Genomic DNA, 21,711 nt, shown 5'->3' with positions numbered 1-21,711 from the left:
CCCAGGACTCAGAGTAACCACACCGAACCCAGGACTCAGAGTAACCACACCGAACCCAGGCCTAGCCACCGCAGCACCAATGTGGATGGCATACCCGCTGTCACGCACAGGCCGGGACAGGCCGTTTCCCCCGCGTCCCCAAACCCCCCCATCCATCAATCTGCTCACCCTCTCATGCCATGACACGGACAAATGGCACCAATCCAACCAAGCTCTCTTTCTCTGAACAGGGGAAACTCAGGAGCCAATGGTGGGACAACTTGAACTTTCTACAGCGCAAGTGTCTTGAGGCAAGGATGGGGAGAGAAAGAGAGAGATGAAGTGATGGGGAGAGAGATAAAGAGAGAGAGAGATAAAGAGAGAGAGAGAGAGAGAGAGAGATAAAGAGAGAGAGAGAGAGAGAAAGAGAGAGATGAAGTGATGGGGGAGAGAGAGAGAAAGAGAGAGATGAAGTGAAAGGGGGGGGGGGGGGGAGAGAAAGAGAGAGATGAAGTGATGGGGGGGGGGGGAGGAGATAAAGAGAGAGAGAGAGATGAAGAGATGGGGGAGAGAGAGAGAAAGAGAGAGATGAAGTGATGGGGGAGAGAGAGAGAAAGAGAGAGATGAAGTGATGGGGGAGAGAGAGAGAGAAAGAGAGAGATGAAGTGATGGGGGAGAGAGAGAGAAAGAGAGAGATGAAGTGATGGGGGAGAGAGAGAGAAAGAGAGAGATGAAGTGATGGGGGAGAGAGAGAGAGAAAGAGAGAGATGAAGTGATGGGGGGGGGGGGGAGGAGATAAAGAGAGAGATGAAGAGATGGGGGAGAGAAAGAGAGAGATAAAGTGATGGGGGAGAGAGAGAGAAAGAGAGAGATGAAGTGATGGGGGAGAGAGAGAGAAAGAGAGAGATGAAGAGATGGGGGAGAGCGAGAGAAAGAGAGAGATGAAGTGATGGGGGGGGGGGGAGAGAAAGAGAGAGAGATAAAGAGAGAGAGAGAGAGAGAGAGATAAAGAGAGAGAGATAAAGAGAGAGAGAGAGATAAAGAGAGAGAGAAAGAGAGAGATGAAGAGATGGGGGAGAGCGAGAGAAAGAGAGAGATGAAGTGAAGGGGGGGGCGGGGGGGAGAGAGAAAGAGAGAGATGAAGTGATGGGGGGGGAGGAGATAAAGAGAGAGATGAAGAGATGGGGGAGAGAAAGAGAGAGATAAAGTGATGGGGGAGAGAGAGAGAAAGAGAGAGATGAAGTGATGGGGGAGAGCGAGAGAAAGAGAGAGATTAAGTGATGGGGGGGAGAGAGAGAAAGAGAGAGAGATGAAGAGACGGGGGAGAGAGAGAGAAAGAGAGAGAGAGAGAGAGATGAAGAGATGGGGGAGAGAGAGAGAAAGAGAGAGATGAAGAGATGGGGGAGAGAGAGAGAAAGAGAGAGATGAAGAGATGGGGGAGAGAGAAAGAGAGAGATGAAGAGATGGGGGAGAGAGAGAAAGAGAGAGAGATGAAGAGATGGGGGAGACAGAGAAAGAGAGAGATGAAGAGATGGGGGAGAGAGAGAGAAAGAGAGACATGAAGAGATGGGGGAGAGAGAGATGAAGAGATGGGGGAAAGAGAGAAAAAGAGTGAGAGAGAGAAAGATGGTAGTGGGGGTGGGGGGGGGGTTAGAAGGGGTGGGGTGGGGGTGGAGTTTTGAAGGGGAGGGGTGAGGGGGGAATTTTGAAGGGGAGGGGTGAGGGGGGAGATTTGAAGGGGAGGGGTGAGGGGGAGATTTTAAGGGGAGGGGTGAGGAGGGAGATTTCAAGGGGAGGGGGAAAGGCAGAGATTATAAGGGGAGGGGCAAGGGGGGAGATTTGGAGGGGAGGGGCAAAGGGGAGTTTAGGAGGGGAGAGGTGAGGGGGAGTTTAGGAGGGGAGCGGCAAGGGGGGAGAATTGAAAGGGAGGGATGAGGGGGGGGGGTTAGGAGAGGAGGAGCGAGGGGCGAGTTTCGAAAGTGGATGATGAATGAAAAACGAACATTTATTCCAAACTGGGTTTATTGTGATTTTCAAGTCAGAGATCCGTTTAAAAATGATAGAGGAGGGGTGGAATGAAGGTGAGTTTAAAGAATGTTGAAAGGAAGAACTATAAGAGATAGAATTTATTTTTTAATGGAATGATTTGATGAGGAAATTGAAAAAAGCATTTGAAAGGAAAAAAGAAGAAAACCAGCATGTTGTAATAAACCACTGAATAAAACACTGCAGGGGAAATTTTAAACATGTTTTTAAAATATTTAAACAAAACCATGAAAAACAATCTGGGAAAAGTCCCTGAAGTGAGGGCGTGGATCTGAGAAAGGAGAAAGGGTCGAATGAGTATGGTGGAAACTAGAGTTGGAAAGGTGAGTATCGGCTGGAGAGGTAGAAGAAAAAGGAGATGAAGAGGGCGTGCGAGACAACACGCACATGGTTGTGGGCGGGGACTGCGAGGAGAGAGGAGATATTATATGTTGTTTTTTTTGTATTTAAAACGTTAGACAAAGGGTAAGATGTCCGTGGGAGGTAGGGGGGAGAAAAGAAAATCAAAGAAAAAAGCAATACAGCAAAGGAAAGAACTTAAGTTTACAAATTACTGACGATGAGCAGGGGGGTTGGGGGGGGGGAGTGAAGCCTTGAAGGACCAGGCCGCTCACATGGTGCAAACAAAAAACGACTAATTACACACATGTTTGCACGAATTACAAAACCAAGACTAACTAGAAACACACAGTAACACCTACACACTAAAATAATCAGTGGAAATTTGACAAAGAGATGATTAGGAAAATACTTAACTTTGATGATCTGGAGAGCTCGAAGGACGCTTCCTCGCCGGAGGAAGCGGAAGTTGACGACTATTATTTACTTTAGTAACTATATTTAGTTACTATACATATTTAGCAACTAGTTAGTAACTATATTTAGCAACTATATTTAGCAACTAGTTAGTAACTATATTTAGCAACTAGTTAGTGACTCTATTTAGCAACTAGTTAGTAACTATATTTAGCAACTATATTTAACAACTAGTTAGTAACTATATTTAACAACTAGTTAGTAACTATATATAGCAACTATATTTATCAACTAGTTAGTACTATATTTAGCAACTAGTTAGTAACTATATTTAGCAACTATATTTAGCAACTATATTTAGCAACTAGTTAGTAACTATATTTATTAACTAGTTAGTAACTATATTTAGCAACTAGATAGTAACTATATTTAGCGACTATATTTATCAACTAGTTAGTAACTATATTTAGCAACTATATTTAGCAACTAGTTAGTAACTATGTTTAGCAACTAGTTAGTAACTAAATTTAGCAACGATATTTAGCAACTAGTTAGTAACTATATTTAGCAACTAGTTAGTAACTATGTTTAGCAACTATATTTATCAACTAGTTAGTAACTATATTTAGCAACTATATTTAGCAACTAGTTAGTAACTATATTTATCAACTAGTTAGTAACTATATTTAGCAACTATATTTAGCAACTAGTTAGTAACTATATTTAGCAACTAGTTAGTAACTATGTTTAGCAACTAGTTAGTAACTAAATTTAGCAACGATATTTAGCAACTCGTTAGTAACTATATTTTAGTAATTATATTTTGCATTTACCATATCAATACCAAGGCAACACACAATGCTTCCCAACAGGTAATTGTTTACATCCAGTTGTCCCATTTGCTACAAACCAAAATAGTTTATTGAAACCGGTTATTTACTTAGTGAATCCATTTGACAGTTTATAAACGATTTATACCTTCCAGGGTTATACTCTACTTTGTGGTGCCAGTCAAACCAGAAGTTTTTGCCCGGCTTTCCAATACACAAGAATTCTCCCCAAAAACCTCCCTTGCACTTTCTGAGCAATCAGCGGCGACTCAGACCGAAGATTAGGTGTAATATAATGGATCCGCTAATGCCTCAGGAAATTGCTCGTGATATGTTTGTTAAGAAGAGAAAATTAGCCTTAGACAATGCATGAAACGATCTCCGTAAGGAGCCTTGGACCGTGGGGAAAAACATAATAATTAATTAATTATTTATTTATTTATTTAATAAAGCATGTGGCGGCCTGTATGGAGGTTTGGGTTCAATGGGTTAATATAGAAACTCTTCCGAAAAGGTGAATCGGTATGATGAAAGATGAAACCCCCTTGCTGTAAACGTTACAACAGGTCACGTGACGACGTGAGAGGCTCGAGTTGCTTGTTAAGTGGCAACAGAACAATGAATCCTCGGTGTGTTATGTAGTTCGTAGGTTTGAGGCTGAGCGAAGGTGAGTAGAGACAGACATTTTTGTTTTTTTCTGAAACCATGTCGCTTCCTCGTAATTGTGTTTGTTCCTGATCGTTTTATCGTTCACATTATTTCACTATCCAGGTGACGTGACGGTTGTGCGGACGGTTCCCCGGTCTCTTTAGACCGCAGTCCATGGTCGAGTGGACCGAGTCTCGCTTGGCTGGAGTCATTGGTTCTGGAATACACCGAACCTTGCATGTTATGCACAAGTGAGTGTACAAGACGTCGAATGTTACAGCACGGACAGGGAAGGAAATATAATGCGCTGTGATCGGTCACAGAATGGTATTCCATAATGCATCATGAAGAAGATATTGATGTTTATCTAGGAAAGTTTGGTAACTTGGTTAAACTAGAAGGGCACTCGGTAGAGAGCGTACCTCCAATAGGTTGAACTAGAGTCCCGGTATATAGAGAGTTGTGTCAACTCAAATTTGGACGCCATTTTGTGTCTAAGTGTGTCGGATTAGATATACATGTACATTCGCGATATGGGGTGATATATTCTAAACCTGCTAAAAAAAAATTTACTACACATATTTAGTCTTATTATTACATACAGGTGATATTTGTTTTGTCAAAAACTCAGCTATTGCCGTGAAAAAGAGCTGTGTGGTGATATTAAAAGTGGTATGGCAATGCATATTACAAGCCAACACTGCATATAAGAGCTAACATTATAAGTAAGACAAACCAATGCTGTCGTTCTCTGAATTTTAATAACTTTTAGAAAGGAGTGTGGGCATATCCAATATTTTTTAAAGGGTGCCGAGAGCAATTCCGGTGTAGGACTTCCAGCCGACATATAGTCTAACACACTTAAAACAAATTCTGTACGTGGTATTGCCATATTTCTATAGTGTACAACTTTAGTTTTATCGACATTTATATTCAATTTCCATTGTAATGATTTAACAAGCTGCAAGTCAGATTCTGTCTCTGACATAAGGAAAACGTCATCGGCATCTAGTAAGATTGAAACGTTCATTTATTACTACACCCTTGCCCAGAACTCTGATGGATATTGCCTGATCGATTAATGTTTCATAGCTGGCGACTTAATTAATACTTAATTTTCGACTGCGCCAAGCCGTAATTAAACAGAGAAAAAACTTTTAAAAATACCTGCAGTGTGCACGGTTCGTCTAGTCGAACAGATATGGAAAAGCACAGATAAGACGTCGTATTCACCATAACTTGTTTAATTTCCCAAAAATGTCCCAAATTTGTCTTCTGACTTTATCACTTGGAAATCTATACATCTTATATTTCCCAGATTGGTTTGAACAACCAAAAGCAGAACAACCAGTCATTTTGTTTGGCAATAAACAACATTCCCGTACCAAGCTGACGTTCACGCACGGTGAAGTTAGACACAAAATGGCGCCACGAAATCACGTGACCAGAAATCTCGGGTCAGCGCATGGCGCAACTCTCTTTATACAGGGACTTTAGGTTGAACATTTTACGTTTTGTATCCCACTGATAGGTCCGAATCCAGATCCGGCCTGAACCAAAATCTACTCGGCTTGTTCTTGTCACCGAACCAACTCATCCACCAAGTTTTGTTATAATCCGTCCATAACTTTTTGAGATATTGTGCTATATCGTTTTTACCCCTATAACTCAATGTGGAAGAATCGCTTAAAACATTCTCCTATCTGGAGCTGAGTCTTCACCGAAATCGAATAGATTCCTCCTTGTCACATACCCAACCTGTCCACCAAGATTCGTCCAAATCCGTACGCAACTTTTTGAGATATCACGCTCAAAGACAAACAGTGGTGAAGACATAACATCCATTTACGTTCGATGACGGAGAAAAACTCCACTCGTAGGGGTGATCGGTAAATTCGTGGCTTTTTTCTCTACTTTTGTATCAAATGAATCTCTCGACCTCGTTATTTCACAACACCACACTTTTAACCCTTGAACTGAATTTCACCTTTGTTTAATTCCTCTACGTCTGTGCTAAGACACCGACTACGTCTGTGCTAATCAACCGTAATAGGAGCACGTTGCATATTGTGTATTCCTATGCGTGGTTTAACTACCGAGTTACCATGAGGTAACAAATTGTTTTTTTTGAAATTTTTAATAAGAACAAAATAATTATAAATTAAAGGCTGAAATATCTTGAGTCAATAAGTTTTCAACCCCTTTGCTATGACATTCCAAATTGAGCCCAGGTCCAATTTCCTTTAATCATCCTTGGGATGTCTCTGCAACCTGAGTGAAGTGCACTTGTGGCCAATTCAATTGATTGGAGATGTTTTAGAAAGAAACACACCTTTCTATATAAGGTTCCACAGTTGACAGAGAATGTCAGAGCAGAAACTCTACCATGAAGTCCAAGGAACTGTCTGTAGAACTCCGAGATAGAATTGTGAGGCAGCATAGATCTGGTAAAAAAACAATTTATAGAATGTTGAAAGTTCCCAAGAGCACATTGAGCTCAACCATTAGGAAATATAAAAAATATGGAACTACCCAGACTCTTCCAAAAACTGGCCATCCAACCAAACTGAGCAACCGGGCAAGAAAGACCTTGGTCAGGGAGTTGACCAAGAACGCAATGACCACTCTGACAGAACTACAGTGTTCCTTGGCAGAGATGGGAGAACCTGCCGGCAGGACAACAATCTCTGCAGCACTTCACAAGTCTAGTCTTTATGGGAAAGTGGCCAGACGGAAGGCACTCCTGAGAAAAAGGCACACGACAGCAGGCCTGGAGTTTGCAAAAAGGCACGTGAAACTGTGAAAGACTCTGAGAGCATGAAGCAAAAGATTTTGTGGTCTAATGAGATGAAAATTGGACTCTTTGGCCTGAATTCAAAGCACTATGTCTGACGGAAAATGAGCGCAGCTCATCACCCATCTGACGCAATCCCGACTGTGAAGCATGGGGAAGTCAGCATCATGCTATGGGGCTGCTTTTAATCAGCAGGGACCGGCAAGATTGTCAGGATAGAAGGGACAATGCATGGTGCAAAGTACAGTCATACCCCGTTTTACGCCATTTCGACCCATTTCGACCATTTCGACCTCACTCTCTGAAGACCTGGACAAAATCACAGACTGGTCAAACAAGTGGAACATGTCTTTCAATCCTGACAAATCTCACACTCTTACTATGTCTCTCCGAAAAGATCGACTGGACAACCCTCCCATCTACTTTCTCAACAATCCTCTCCAAGAAGTTCTGTCGCTCAAGATTTTGGGTCTCACTATCTGCCATGATCTTTCTTGGGAAAACCACATTTCCAAGCTGGCCTCCAAAGCCAGTCGCCGACTGGGCATCCTCCGTCGTGCGAAGTCCTTCCTCGGTACACCTGAGCTCCTCACCACATACAAGGCTTTCATCCGCAGCTCAATGGAATACTGTTCTCCCCTATGGGCCGGTGCTCCTGCCTCACACCTAGCTCGGCTTCACGCTGTTGAAACCAAAGCTTTCAGAATTATTGGAATCTCCCGCGATGAAGCTATCTCTGAGGGCCTTTCACTCACTCACCGCAGGCAGGTAGGTGGTCTTTCTGTCTTCTACCGACTCCTCTCCGGCCTTGCACCCCCAGCTCTCTCTGTGCTCTGTCCCCCAAATATTCCTACAGGTCGCACAAGATCTGCCAGCAACCCTCTGATGGTTAAACTGCCGAAATCTCGGCTCTCCGCTCACCTTCACTCTTTCATTCCTCTTTTCTCCCGCCTCTGGAACAAACTCCCTCACTCCCTTCAATCCCACTCCTCCCTCCAGGTCTTTAAAACAGCTGTTCACCACCATCTCTTATCTTCCCCCATCCAAAACCTTGATCTTTTCTACCCCCGCTAATTCACCCCAGGTCCACCTTGTTTGAAATTCCAACTTCTTTCCTGGAAGTCCTGGCAGTGTCCATATGTTTTATACCTCTCCCACTGCCCCCTTCCCACGCCCCCCCCCCCCCCCCAAAGCCCTCGCCCTCTCTCAGATCTCTCGATGTCTCCATGTCTCTCGGTCCCTGCTCTCAAATGTTGTGTTTGTGTCCTTCCCCCTCTCTCCCCATCTTGTCTACCGCTCCCTATGTTATATGTTTTATGTGTCGGTTTGTCTTTCTGTGTGATTAATGTTCGCTCTTTCACGAGCCTCGATCTTGTATACAAAAAAAAAAAAAAACAAACAAAAAAAAAAAAACATCAAATCCGACTTTACGCCACTCTTCGAGAGTAAATTTCAGTTCAGCGAACATCATTATGTGCGACTTTACGTCACTCCTACGGACGTGAAAAAAATTAAACAATTTAAACAATTGGATGTTTTAACGTTTTAACGATCGTTGATCGTTGTTGTAACGTTGATGTTTTAACGATTGAAACAATTTAAAATACAATAAAAAGCACATTAAAAATATTTTTAAAATGTACGTACAGTATACGTACGCGTAGCTGCTGGTTCTCATTCAAAACAAAGGCGACGCCATATGCATTTTGTCCTGTGATGCGGTCGCGTGCTTGCTTTGCCTTTCGCTGGTATTTTTGTGATTATTCCTTTACTGTGTAAAGGTTCCTTTACTGTGTAAAACAACCAACGTAACGTGGCAACGGCGAAACATGACGATGCCGGCTCGGACATACAGTATACGTTTGTATATATATATATATATATATATATATATATATATATATATATATATATAGGCAGGACCCAGTACCTCCAATGACGAGGGCTCATAGTGCGAGAGGACTGGGGGGTGATAGTGGGAGATAGTGTCCGATGTAGAGGGATGGTAGCTCTACCATCCCTCACGTTGGGGCAAAGGAGCAGTAGATTTATGGGGTTTGGCAGTGTGAACTAGCCGAGGGCGGGCTAAGATATTGTTAGGGATTTGGAAGGATGACAATAGGAAACCGAGATTTAAGTAGAGACATTGATACAGGTAGAGGGGACGTAGTCAGATTAGAAGGATGTTAATGATGAGGGAAGTGCTTAGTATAAGGGAAGACAGGGAAAGCACAAGTATTAGAGGGAAGTAGTTAGTTAGATGATGCTGTGTGTGTGGAATTGTGGGTGCCTCTTGGGCTTGGTGAAATGAGGCATTGGTCGAGAATGGTTGTGTTTGTGAGAATCTGGTTATCGTTGAACTTGGTGAAATGAGGCAATGGTCTGGGATGACCGGATAAAGTGTATGAGTGGTGTATTGAGGACATGTGTAATGGTGTTGAGTGATTGACTTGCATGGGGTGCAAGTGGATAAATGGAGAGAATACTTGGTGTGTGGGAATAAATGGTGTGTGGAGTGAGTAGTGTGGATTGAGTGGCGTGGAGTGCATGGTGCGAAGGAGTGGATGGGGGAGGATGGACCCCTTCACGAATACCCGGGGAGGGTAGTTTAAAGTTAGGTAGAGGGAGTAGGTAAATTGTTTGGAAATTGACATCTGTGGTGCAGGGAGTAGCAAGTTGTTGCTTTGAGGGATGCATGAGTGAGTGGAATGGCTGGGCGTGTGGGCTTAATTAGTGCGTATGGTTAAATGGGCACTCCGCCACTGGTAGTCTGTCGGCCAGGTGAGGCCACAGGTAGGCTCTGGGAGCCAGGTAGTGTTCAGTGTAGAGTTCAGTGGGGCCCGAGGATCCTAAGAGAGGACCCGGGTTGCCCAATGCCAGAGAGGGCATCAGAGGGGTGAGAGAGCCAGGAGGGCCTTCCCCGAGTTAGGGTAGTTGAAGGAGCTAGGCAAGCTCGGGTGGCGACTTCAGTGGCGGAGGTGCGCAGGTGCGCAGGTAAGTAGGACCTGCTGGTAGAGCCACACGACCCAGCCCCGAAATTGTGCGAAGGCACAGATAGAAAAAGGGGGGGTGAGACCCCAAATTTGGTAGGGCACCACAGGGTGGGTCAATGGGAATTGGTTTTTAGAACCACATAGTGTAAAGAGGCCAATTGATTGGCAGGGCAAGACCCGGGGTAGTTTAAAGAGTTAATGTCAATTAGAAGGATAGTTAGGATGAAATCTCTTCGCACCATCCACATCCACTCACCAAGGTGACAGGACTCCACACCAGGTTTTGCAGATGATTGGAATGAAAGACGCATCATGTCGTGGGTGAGACATTGTGTTTATTCCATCTCTTCCTTCTTGGGAGGGATTGGAAACGAATTTGGCATAAAGGGGGATAGAAGAGACAAGACGGTAGAGACGGAATTTGTAAAGTGTAAATACGGGGAGGGGCAAGGGTAGTGTAGGTTGACATGTGGGGTGACGAACGGTTAGGGACGAGCTTTCTCCGCTCGCTCTCCCGCGCCCCTCATGTTGCATTACCTTGTTTTGACGTGTACCCTTGTGCCCTTTCCCCCGCTAACCTCTGCTTTGTCTTTCCTCCCCACCCATGGACCCATATCCTTTGTTGAGGGGAGTGTGCGGGAACCCTGAGCCGTGCGGCTGCACTTTTGTAGTAGATATACCAAGTAGATACCCTTGATGCATATCCTTGTAAAGAACCGATCAACGTGTGCATGTGCACATGTGCATGGATTTGCAAATGCCTGCCTGTACGTCGTCGTTTCTGCGTATATCGCATCGTCCAAAAATAAAGAAGCAAGCAACTTCGGCCGCTCGAGGAAAGACGCCTACGACTCGGAGGCGAGCGTCGATCCCCGGGGCGGCCGGGTTCACGGAACCCTGAGCTCATTCGTTCGTCACAGACGACACGACACGACCACCGGTGAAACTGCTCGGACACGTTGGGTAAAGCACGCCGTGGTGAAGCGGGCCGCGGAGCCACTCGGCACACAAGCCAGCACACGTCCGTGCCGGTCACCCCGTTTGAATAGAAGACCCGACCGATAGAAAACAACGGAGGGACTCCCGACGGGGAGCGGCAAAGATTCAGGGCGAAGCCGCAGCCTCCTCCAGTTATTTACTCTAGTTTTACGAATTACGGTGTTTGTCTTCATTTTAAGGCATTTTAAAGACATTACGCCCGGTTTACGTCAAAAACCGAGTTACATCACGGCTTATGGAACCAATTAATGACGTAGGCCGGGCTATTACTGTACATTAAAATCTCTGATGAAAATCTGCTTGAGTTTCATGAATATGAAACTGGGTAGGAGTTTATTGGTGGTCTCGTTCTGTTCCCTCATTCTTTTATTCATTTTGAAAATGGCAGTTACAAATGACCCTCATGCAACTCATTGAGACAGCACTGACATAAAGAAGCAGGAATGACCACCCACATGCCCACATTTTGCAACCTTGAGCTCGGATGCATCCGACGCAAATGGAGCATATTCTGACGTCGAGAGCAACTTGCATCAAAAATCTGACAAAACAACGTCCGCAACACGTGGCAGCATGGGATCACGATGAATGGCAGTGGCCACTTTCGCAGCGATTATAATAGTAATAATAACAAGTCAGGAGACGACGATGGTTCACGAGCGAGCGGTATTCAATGACAAATGACGGACTATAACCGAAACAGGCCCGGACAGGCCAGGTCCGGAAATGTCAAAACGAAGGTTACTGACCTTGAAATGAGATAGAAAATAATGTATAATCAGTTATGAGGTTAGTTAGCTACACAATACCGAAAATTCGGTGAAAAATGAAATGAAAAAAAAAAAATGAAAAAGAAAATGTGAAAAATCGATTTCCGTGGGGGTAGACCTATGACATTGGCCTCACTAAATATCGAAACCCCTGTCAGATTCCACCAAACCCCTCGGAGAAGATGTAGCTTGAACTCGATTACCCCCTAAAAATACATCGTTTTCGGACGTGGCTCCGCCCACAATGGGCGCAATACGCCCACTCTAGGCAGGACACAACTACATCATGATATCAACCTCCCACCCAAGTTTCATCAAGATCGGATGATATCATCAGGTAGTTATGCTGCGGACAGACAGACACACACACAGACACACACACAGACAGACGCAAACACATGACGAATATAGATAGTGGTCACTTGATATCTCGTGAACCAATTACCGGACCAGATTCAATCTGTTGCAACATGACCATCTCGACCTCATCTGCAGGTTCGACACCAGCCTTTAGAGAACAAAGCTCCGACCCTCTCCCTACGTGCAGAGTACCTAATTGTAACGTTTTATTGTGACGACGTCTAAAGAATGAAATATTCCGATTATATGAAGAATACAGTTCAAATGGAAAAGTCCCTGGAAAAAGTCTTATGGGCGGTGTATAAGAACATTACCTTAAACCTTTCTGTCCGGCAAAAACCAAAGTTATTCTTTTCGTTGCAGCATACAAAATGACATTTTTTAAATTAAAGATTTCAAATAAACCTCTTTAAAGTGTACGTGTACATAGCTTATGAAATAAGAACGAAAAAATATCTCTCGGCAATTTTCCGTCTGTGTTTATTTATTTATTTTACATATGTGAATTACATGTCCATGCACACGTGAAATGGACTTTGTTTATTAATCCTGGATGTGAACATGATTCAGCCTTGAAAACTCGTGCGAAAAAAAAACAAAAAACATCAATGGAATGAATGGAGTGTTTAAACAGGATTACCTTTACTTCTGTATGATAATGATGAATGAAATAAGAACGAAGAAATATCTGTCAGCAATTTCCCGTCTGTGGCGATATGTGAACGAAGCTCCGCCCCTCTCCCCACATTGTTGACTTTTTCGTGACGACTGTCATCAAATGGAAAAGTCTGCCGTGAATTTTTTTGTATATCTCCGCATTTTCCCATCTGTTATTTTAGGTGGTGTACCGTGCCGCGAATTTCTAAAATGTCTCAGCAATTTTCCGTGTGTGCGTTAATTTTCTCAATTATTGCTGAAACCAAGTCTAAAACCAATGATAAAAATGAAATATGATGGTGAATTATAGTCGAGATAAAGCCGTGAGAGAGTCTCAATGGTCTTTATGTTATAGGCCTTTGAAACTGCATTTCGTTCTATAAACGATAACTTTCATCAAATTTTATTCCCGTTTTTTTTTTCAACCGAGTCTAAAACCATGTTAGCAACTGTGAAAAATGAAATGAGATATCGAATTAGAGTTGAAACAAAACTGTGAGAGAGAGAGCATCACACCGCGGGCCTAACAAAAGAGGCCTCAAAGCTATGCGAGTAATAAAATGGTGGATATTTGTTTTTGAAGCCCCTCCCACACCAGGTGCAGCCACTCCCCCAGACAGACTCACAGACAGACAGAATCACCTTCGGAGAATATATTGTATATATATATTTATATATATATATATATATATATATATATATATATATATATATATATATATATAATTATAATTTAAGTTCTCCAGCCTAGGCTGGAGAACTTAAATTAGAATTTGATTGGTTACTCCCGGCCACATTCAGGCGACTCCATATAATGAGTGGATACCAGAGGTAATGTACTGTGTGGCAGGCGGTGCTTATCACTCCCATTAAGGTACAGCAAAGCTGGATGGGATACCTTAATGGTGGTTCACCACTCATGGTATGAAGTCGCATAATGACATACATATATATATAATATATATTGTCGCGATCCCGTCTGTGGAATGTATCCCAGCACGGAATACGGACGTAAATGTCCGGGCTTCAAGTAATCCACGGAGTGGACAAAAGAGACGTAATCAACACAATTGTGTTTTAATCGGCCTTCTAGGGGTAAGGCACGATGCTTTATTGGCTCGATCACAAAAACCATGAAAGGTAACAAATGGAATAGGCTGCACAAGCCTGCAGGAACGGTCGGCCACAGACGCTCCAACAAGACGCAGGTAAGATCCTCGCGGCTCCAATCGACGAGCTCCGGGACTCGAAGGATACCAGGATGGAATACCACACAAGGCCGCCAGGAACGGTCGGCCAGGAGCTCCAACACGAAGCAGGCAATATAGGACTCACAGTTCCAATCTACGATCTCCGGGAATCACTCGTTCTCTTCCGGAATCACTCACTCGTACAATCCATAACTATAAACGATCAGCACAACTCGCTGTCGTGAGGCGTAACGAAAGTTCCCTCGCCTCGAGGCCTCGAACCTCCGAGCTGCGTCCGTATCATGAGATGGCGGCCGCGCTCTCTGACCCTCCACCAATCACGTCCCGACTCGCCTCCCAATCGCGTGAGGCTCCAAGGAGGTTACGTCAGTGGTGGGCGGGGCACTCATTTGGGTGAGAACAAAGGTCGTTTCACCGGGGGGGTTTCTCACAGTCCTCCCCCCCTAAGTAAAAACCCCGTCGAATAGACGGCGTTTTTAAAACCAGTATTTGTAGTAGGTGCAAATCACATGGCAAGATGATGGCGGGAATTGCTAACAGGCAATTAACGCAATTAACAATTACTAACACTTGTTAACAACAATAACGAAACAACGCAACAATACAACGCAACGCAATGGCGCAACACAATAACGCAACAATAACGCACTTATTAACGCAACAGGCAATTAACAGGCGTTAACAGGGTAAACAATGAACCAGTTTTGTTTTTTTTTTCACACACAATATTAAACACCATACACCCCATTAACATCTACCCCACAAGAGTTACACTTCACCCAAAGCACAATAGAGAAACAAGGGAGCCAAACTCAAGGTGGGGAAACATTTACAGGAGGGAAACGGACCGAGACCTAGAGCGGCGGGTTCTCCTCCGGTGTCGAGAACGACAGTCATATGCGTAATGACCCCTTTCACCGCACTGGTAACATCGATCTTTCGGGTCGAACGGCCTGCGGACCAAAGGGCGTCTGAAACGAGGCCGCCGCGACATGCCATTCGACATCTCGACGCACACCCGCGATCCGCAAATTAACCTTCCATCAAGGGCTCTGACCGAATCTTCAGCATCTCGTGGATCTTCAAACTCAACATCCGCGAATCCAGGTGGGTTCCGAGCAACCCATACGTTGCGGAGTGGTCCGTAATGCCCGAAGACCCTCCCTAGCTCGGCTCTCGCTGCTCCATTGCCCAGGTTTCCCACATATACCTTAGCATTAGCGTTCCTGCTGAATCGCGACATGGCGGGAGCGGTCCCTGAGGAGCACGGCACCTGAGGTTGGCTTGACGGGAGGCTCGGGTGGACTTCAGCTGACGCAACGTCACCGTCGGAAACTGGAGTCGAGGCGCTAGGCTCCTCGGGCCAGAGTGAAGATATGTCTGACTCCGCCACTCTCTCCGCCTGTTTACTCTGGGCTCTAGGGACCCCCCCACAGGTCAGAGTCAATGACTCCTCCCTGGCTATGGCATCATTGCCAATCAGCAAGGAGACCCCGGGTATAGGGTAGTAGGGTACTACCACACAGGTCACTGGACCCTTAAAAATGTCACTCCGGACCTCGAGGAGGGCAAGGGGGTACCGGCCAAGAACCCGGTCAATGCCCCGAAGGAGGGTATACTCGCCGGTATAACGCATCTGAGAGGCCGGAACTACCCCCACCCGGAGAACACACCGTGTCGCCCCAGTATCCCGAAGGTATTTGGTCTCAAACTTCAGCATCGAATCGGGGCCACCCACTAAGGCTGTCCCTGAATACTCCTGATGCAGTGGATGAATGGAATTAGCCCCGGTGGCAGTGACCTCGGTCACCGATGCCACCGTCGTGTGCGAGGGCCCGGCGGATGAGTTCCACTGATCTCCCTCCGACTTAACAGGAGGGTTGCCTCGGTAGGCCGGACTGGCGGGATTAGAGAAACAGCGGTTTTCACCGTGCCCCACGCGTTTGCAGAAATCGCACCAGGGCCCTGCCCTGGTCTGCGGCTCGCGAGCGCCCCCAGTGGAGGTCATCGGAGAACCCTTCCCCTCGATCCAGCCGCCGGGCAGACGGGGGGCGGTCTTGATCGCAGACTCCTCCGTCTTACGAAGCGACTGCGTGACTTGCAGCATTTTGCACGCCAAAACATGTTTATCAATAAGGTTGACGCAGTCTGCCAAGGAAACAGTGTCTTTGTCGACAAGAAACAATGCTAAGTCAGGCGGAAGCTGTTGATCGATACGGTAACGCACCAGGAGTTCCGCAACCGCTTGAGGTAACTCAACCTTGCTCCCCTTGAACCATCTCTGCAGCTGTTCCAACAAGGCCCGCGAATGTTCCTCATAGGTTTGACTGGACTCACGAGTCCAGCTGAAAAAATTTCTCCTATAAATACATGCGGACACCGCATAGGCATTCAAAATCTCGGCCTTCAATGCCCTGTATTTGTTTGCGTCCTCGGTTGCCATCCTCGCATATACCTCCCTCGCCTTCTCAGATAGATGGCTCACAAGATGGCCGACCCACAAGCTCTCATCAATGCCACCGGCAGCCAACAACTTCTCCGCCATCTCCAGATACGCTTCTGGCTTCGTGTCTCCCGTCCAGTCCGGCAAACGAACATGAACAGTTTCCGGGACTCTTGCAGCAGACCCCTCTGCCCGCAGTCGTTCAGTCAACATTCGCAACTCATGCTCTCTGACGCGTTCAGCTTCTGCTGCCGCATGCTCTCTCTCTGCTGCCGCCGCACGCTCTCTCTCTGCTGCCGCATGCTCTCTCGCTGCTGCCGCACGCTCTCCCTCTGCTGCTGCCGCACGCTCTCTCTCTGCTGCCGCATGCTCTCTCTCTGCTGCCGCACGCTCTCCCTCTGCTGCTGCACGCTCTCTCTCTGCTGCTGCCGCACGCTCTCCCTCTGCTGCCGCATGCTCTCTCTCTGCTGCTGTCTCTGCTCTGTCATTCTCCCTGTTATACATGTCAAGTTGTTGAACCGGAGTCAGCCCGGTCCAGAAGGGCGAACGCATGCATTTGGTCATGATGGGATCGCTTCCTAACATCTCGGGTTGAGTGACCGGGTCAAGGCTGCTTGCGTCGCTCACCTCGCCACCCACGTGACTGTCAACATGATCAGGTTGAACTCTCACTTCCCTGGTCGACATAGCTTGGCTACGAGTTATCATACGACCAGGCACAAAACACAACCTCAAACACAACGCTCAAACACAACGCTCTGTTGGGGAAATACGACACAACTACGCAATATCACCCGCACATCAAATTGCCAATGAGAAAAATACCACGTACAAATACTCACGTTTTTTTTTTTTTCGGTTGTTTGGAGGGATCCGAGGCTATTCGCTTATTCTTTGTCGGTTGTTTGGAGGGATCCGAGGCTATTCACTTCTCTGCCCAAGACAGCGTCCTACGGCGAGAAAGTTCCTCCCAGACGGCGTCCGCTGGTGAGAAGGCGATGAACAGATGCCAGAAGATGTCGTCCACTGCAGAATTCCCGTCTCAATCGAATGGCTCTTACTTGAATGATCCTAGGACGAGCAACCCATTTGTCGCGATCCCGTCTGTGGAATGTATCCCAGCACGGAATACGGACGTAAATGTCCGGGCTTCAAGTAATCCACGGAGTGGACAAAAGAGACGTAATCAACACAATTGTGTTTTAATCGGCCTTCTAGGGGTAAGGCACGATGCTTTATTGGCTCGATCACAAAAACCATGAAAGGTAACAAATGGAATAGGCTGCACAAGCCTGCAGGAACGGTCGGCCACAGACGCTCCAACAAGACGCAGGTAAGATCCTCGCGGCTCCAATCGACGAGCTCCGGGACTCGAAGGATACCAGGATGGAATACCACACAAGGCCGCCAGGAACGGTCGGCCAGGAGCTCCAACACGAAGCAGGCAATATAGGACTCACAGTTCCAATCTACGATCTCCGGGAATCACTCGTTCTCTTCCGGAATCACTCACTCGTACAATCCATAACTATAAACGATCAGCACAACTCGCTGTCGTGAGGCGTAACGAAAGTTCCCTCGCCTCGAGGCCTCGAACCTCCGAGCTGCGTCCGTATCATGAGATGGCGGCCGCGCTCTCTGACCCTCCACCAATCACGTCCCGACTCGCCTCCCAATCGCGTGAGGCTCCAAGGAGGTTACGTCAGTGGTGGGCGGGGCACTCATTTGGGTGAGAACAAAGGTCGTTTCACCGGGGGGGGTTTCTCACAATATATATATACAATATATATATATATATATATATATATATATATATATATATATATATATATTTATATTTATATGCCATTTTCAGGTTGACCCTTGTTATTTTATCACGATCCACTTTTGTGTAATATAATGGAAATACTTGGGCTTGGGGTAGCAACAGCATATATTGGATTACGATGTCAATGATGTCCCAGGAAAGACCGTAGAAGTACCCATCTGTCTTGTCTGCAGCCTCTCCAGCATGAGTGGAGGAACCACAACACTCACAGCCTCAACCACCAACCCTACAGCCTCACCTCAAGATCTCTTACTCCAAAGTAGGTCCCACTGTACGGCTGATACATTGGGATTTTTATAACCATGACATTTTACCTACCGAAGTGATACATTAGCCATACTCACGCCAGAATAACTTTATACCCAGGTGCTGGTGCAATCGTTGCTGCTGTCGTTGTTGGCGTGACTCTCCTCTTTGGTGTCATCATCGCTATCCTCATAAAGCTAAGAAAGTAAGGCTTCCATTTTGGAAAGGCAAAGTTTTCATGTTTTCCTGTGTAATCCCATTGAATTGTGGAAAAATCTATTCTTGAGGCATGATGTTGGAAAAGGATTAATCCACACAAGTAAAGGCGAACAAAACATGGCGAACACAGTAGAAAGGGGGAAAACAGACCAACAGCAGGTTCAGAGGAACATGATAGAGATGCTTGGGGGAAACAATGATGAGGGGAATGAGGAGAGAGTAGGGGGGGGGTGGGGAGTAGAGAATACACATGGGTGAACAAGCTGGATACCAGCTCAAAAACAACAGGTGAGGGGCAGGAATGGGAAACCATGAATGAAACAGAGATGGAGAGTATGGGGGAGAAACACAATAAACTGGAAGGGAAGAGATGGGATTAAGGAAGGTTAAAGAGGGTAGAAGAGATCATGGTTATGTTTGGGGGGGGGGGGGGGAGGTGACCTGAGGACGAGGTGAATACCTGGAGGTTTGAAGCTCTGGAGGGAAGGATGACATTGACAGACTGAGGAAGTTGGTTCCACAAGCAAGATAAAAGAGGAACAAATTGGGGAAAGTGAGCAATAGCATACATTGGTTGACGTAAACAGTCGTACAGTACACCTGGATTCTGGAAGTTTCACCACAAGTGGATTATTGGTAGAACCCTCACAGCCAATTAGAGAATAATATGGTGGAGAGGGCACAGAAAGGGATAAGTGGAAGAAAGAAGGGCCACCAACATATTGTGGGAGTAACATGCCCAGGGGTTCAGATTTGTCGCGGGAGATTCCAATAATTTTGAGGGACACCCAGATTTACATCTCCGCAGCCGACATTGTGTCGCCCTTGGACTCCACGACATCAAGACATGAAAGGTGTGAGGCCTGGGATCTACGTCCCCTCTAGCTGAAGTATAAGTGTGTAAGAGTGCTCCATTGACCTGACGATGAAGCCTTTGTAGATTGACAAGGAAGTAGATGGGACGGTTCACCAAACAGTCCTTTCGGAGAGACGGGTGAGGATTTTTATTTTTTTGTACACAAGATCGAGGCTCGTGTAAGAGCTAATAACATCAATCACAAAAAAAAAAAAAAAACGGACACACAAAACATACAATAAAGGGAGCGGGAGACAAGATGGGGAGAGAGAGGGAAGCACACAAGTACAACAGGGACATCGGGAGATCTGTGGGAAGGAGAGGGCTTGGAGGGAGGAGGCGTGGGAAGGCGAGGTGGGGGGGGGGGGGGGGAGGAGGATTTGTCAGGATTGAACGACTCTTTCCAAATGTTTCACTGGCTCGTAATTTAATCAAGGGAGAGAGAGAGAGAGAGGGAGAGGGAGAGAGAGAGAGAGAGAGGGAGAGAGAGAGGGGGAGGGGGAAAGAGAAAGAGAAATAAGCCTGCCTATCTGAAGGATGAGGGATGTTGTGACAGAATCTGGGTGTTGACGGGAAAGAGGTAAAGAAGATTTTCCAGACATTCGGAAAGATGAAGATTAGGAATAGAACTGGGCCCAGAACACTGTCTTGGTGAACTTCGGCTCGACAGGAGGAAAGGATATGAGAAAATCCCATTGAGAACCACGTGCTGAATGCGAGACTGGATGACGTCAGTAAGCCTTGCCATGGGCAGGGAGTTTGGCTTTATGATTGGTTGATTTAAACCCCATTTTCATGTAACCCAGTGATGTTGTTTTTGTTTCGTGCTCCGTAGACCAGAGAATGAAATGATGGATCCAACAAGACACACTGGGATGGTAATGCGGAGATCGAAAGGAACTAAACGTTATGCATCCCCCATGAGGTCTCCATACTACATCGCTCGAAGTGACCATGTGGCCACAGAACCTTCGGCACCATCCAACCTGGACCCGGGAAACGACCTAAACCCTGGTAGTCACCCCACTTCCTCCCCAAACGGCCTCGGCCAGAACCACGTGCGCTTGAGTGGTAAAAGTTCTCCAACCCCTGTGATGCGGCCATTCATGGGTACCGACACCGTGGAAATCCTCCTGACTCCAATGTATCCCACGGACCAATCCCAAGCAACGGCCAAATCGTCACAGAGCCAGTCACAGGTGCACACAGAGGATTGTGGATACTGTTCTAACGAGACCGCATTGTGATTGTTGCACAAGAAATGGACGACGTATTATACTTACTGCTTCGGGAGACAAAAATTTTTTTTCAAAATGGCAGAATACCATACATTTATTATTTATAATTCATTCCCTCATCATATCTTTGTCTTCATTCCCTCATTCTATCTTTGTCTTCATTCCCTCATTCTATCTTTGTCTTCATTCCCTCATTCTATCTTTGTCTTCATTCCCTCATTCTATCTTTGTCTTCATTCCCTCATTCTATCTTTGTCTTCATTCTCTCTCTCTCTTCATTCCCTCATTCTATCTCTCTCTTCATTCCCTCATTCTATCTTTGTCTTCATTCCCTCATTCTATCTCTCTCTTCATTCCCTCATTCTATCTCTCTCTTCCTTCTCTCATTCTATCTCTCTCTTCCTTCCCTCATTCTAACTCTCTCTTCATTCCCTCATTCTAACTCTCTCTTCATTCCCTCATTCTATCTCTCTCTTCCTTCTCTCATTCTATCTCTCTCTTCCTTCCCTCATTCTAACTCTCTCTTCATTCCCTCATTCTATCTCTCTCTTCATTCCCTCATTCTATCTCTCTCTTCCTTCTCTCATTCTATCACACACACACACACACACACACACACACACACACACACACACACACACACACACACACACACACACACACTCTCTCGCTGTCACACACACACACACACACACACACACACACACACACAATCTCCCTCTCGCTCTGTCACACACACACAACACACACACACACACACACACACACGCACACACACACACACACACACACAATCTCCCTCTCATTGGTGCACAAGTTCAATGCTTCCAAAGCAGTC

At 45.9% G+C, this 21,711-nt stretch overlaps 1 protein-coding gene across 2 annotated transcripts in view; it reads left to right on the top strand.

The window, feature by feature from the left end:
* The window catches only part of LOC137427141 (uncharacterized), a 28,228-nt gene extending 6,818 nt beyond the window's left edge, over nt 1-21,410 (top strand). The window contains exons 2-5 of one of the 2 annotated variants that reach the window (XM_068116349.2): nt 4,383-4,510; nt 18,488-18,573; nt 18,681-18,765; nt 20,471-21,410. In XM_068116349.2, coding sequence (XP_067972450.2) covers nt 4,434-4,510; nt 18,488-18,573; nt 18,681-18,765; nt 20,471-20,882 — 660 coding nt within the window. In that variant the 5' untranslated portion in view covers nt 4,383-4,433 and the 3' untranslated portion in view covers nt 20,883-21,410. The remainder of the gene's footprint in view (nt 1-4,382; nt 4,511-18,487; nt 18,574-18,680; nt 18,766-20,470) is intronic. The other variant, XM_068116350.2, reaches the window with a different exon arrangement.
* Nucleotides 21,411-21,711: the final 301 nt, after the last annotated feature.

Source organism: Myxine glutinosa, chromosome 5 (assembly GCF_964187855.1).
Source record: "Myxine glutinosa chromosome 5, kmMyxGlut1.1, whole genome shotgun sequence".
Classification (NCBI taxonomy): domain Eukaryota; kingdom Metazoa; phylum Chordata; class Myxini; order Myxiniformes; family Myxinidae; genus Myxine; species Myxine glutinosa.
This window is presented reverse-complemented; position numbering and strand designations above follow the sequence as displayed.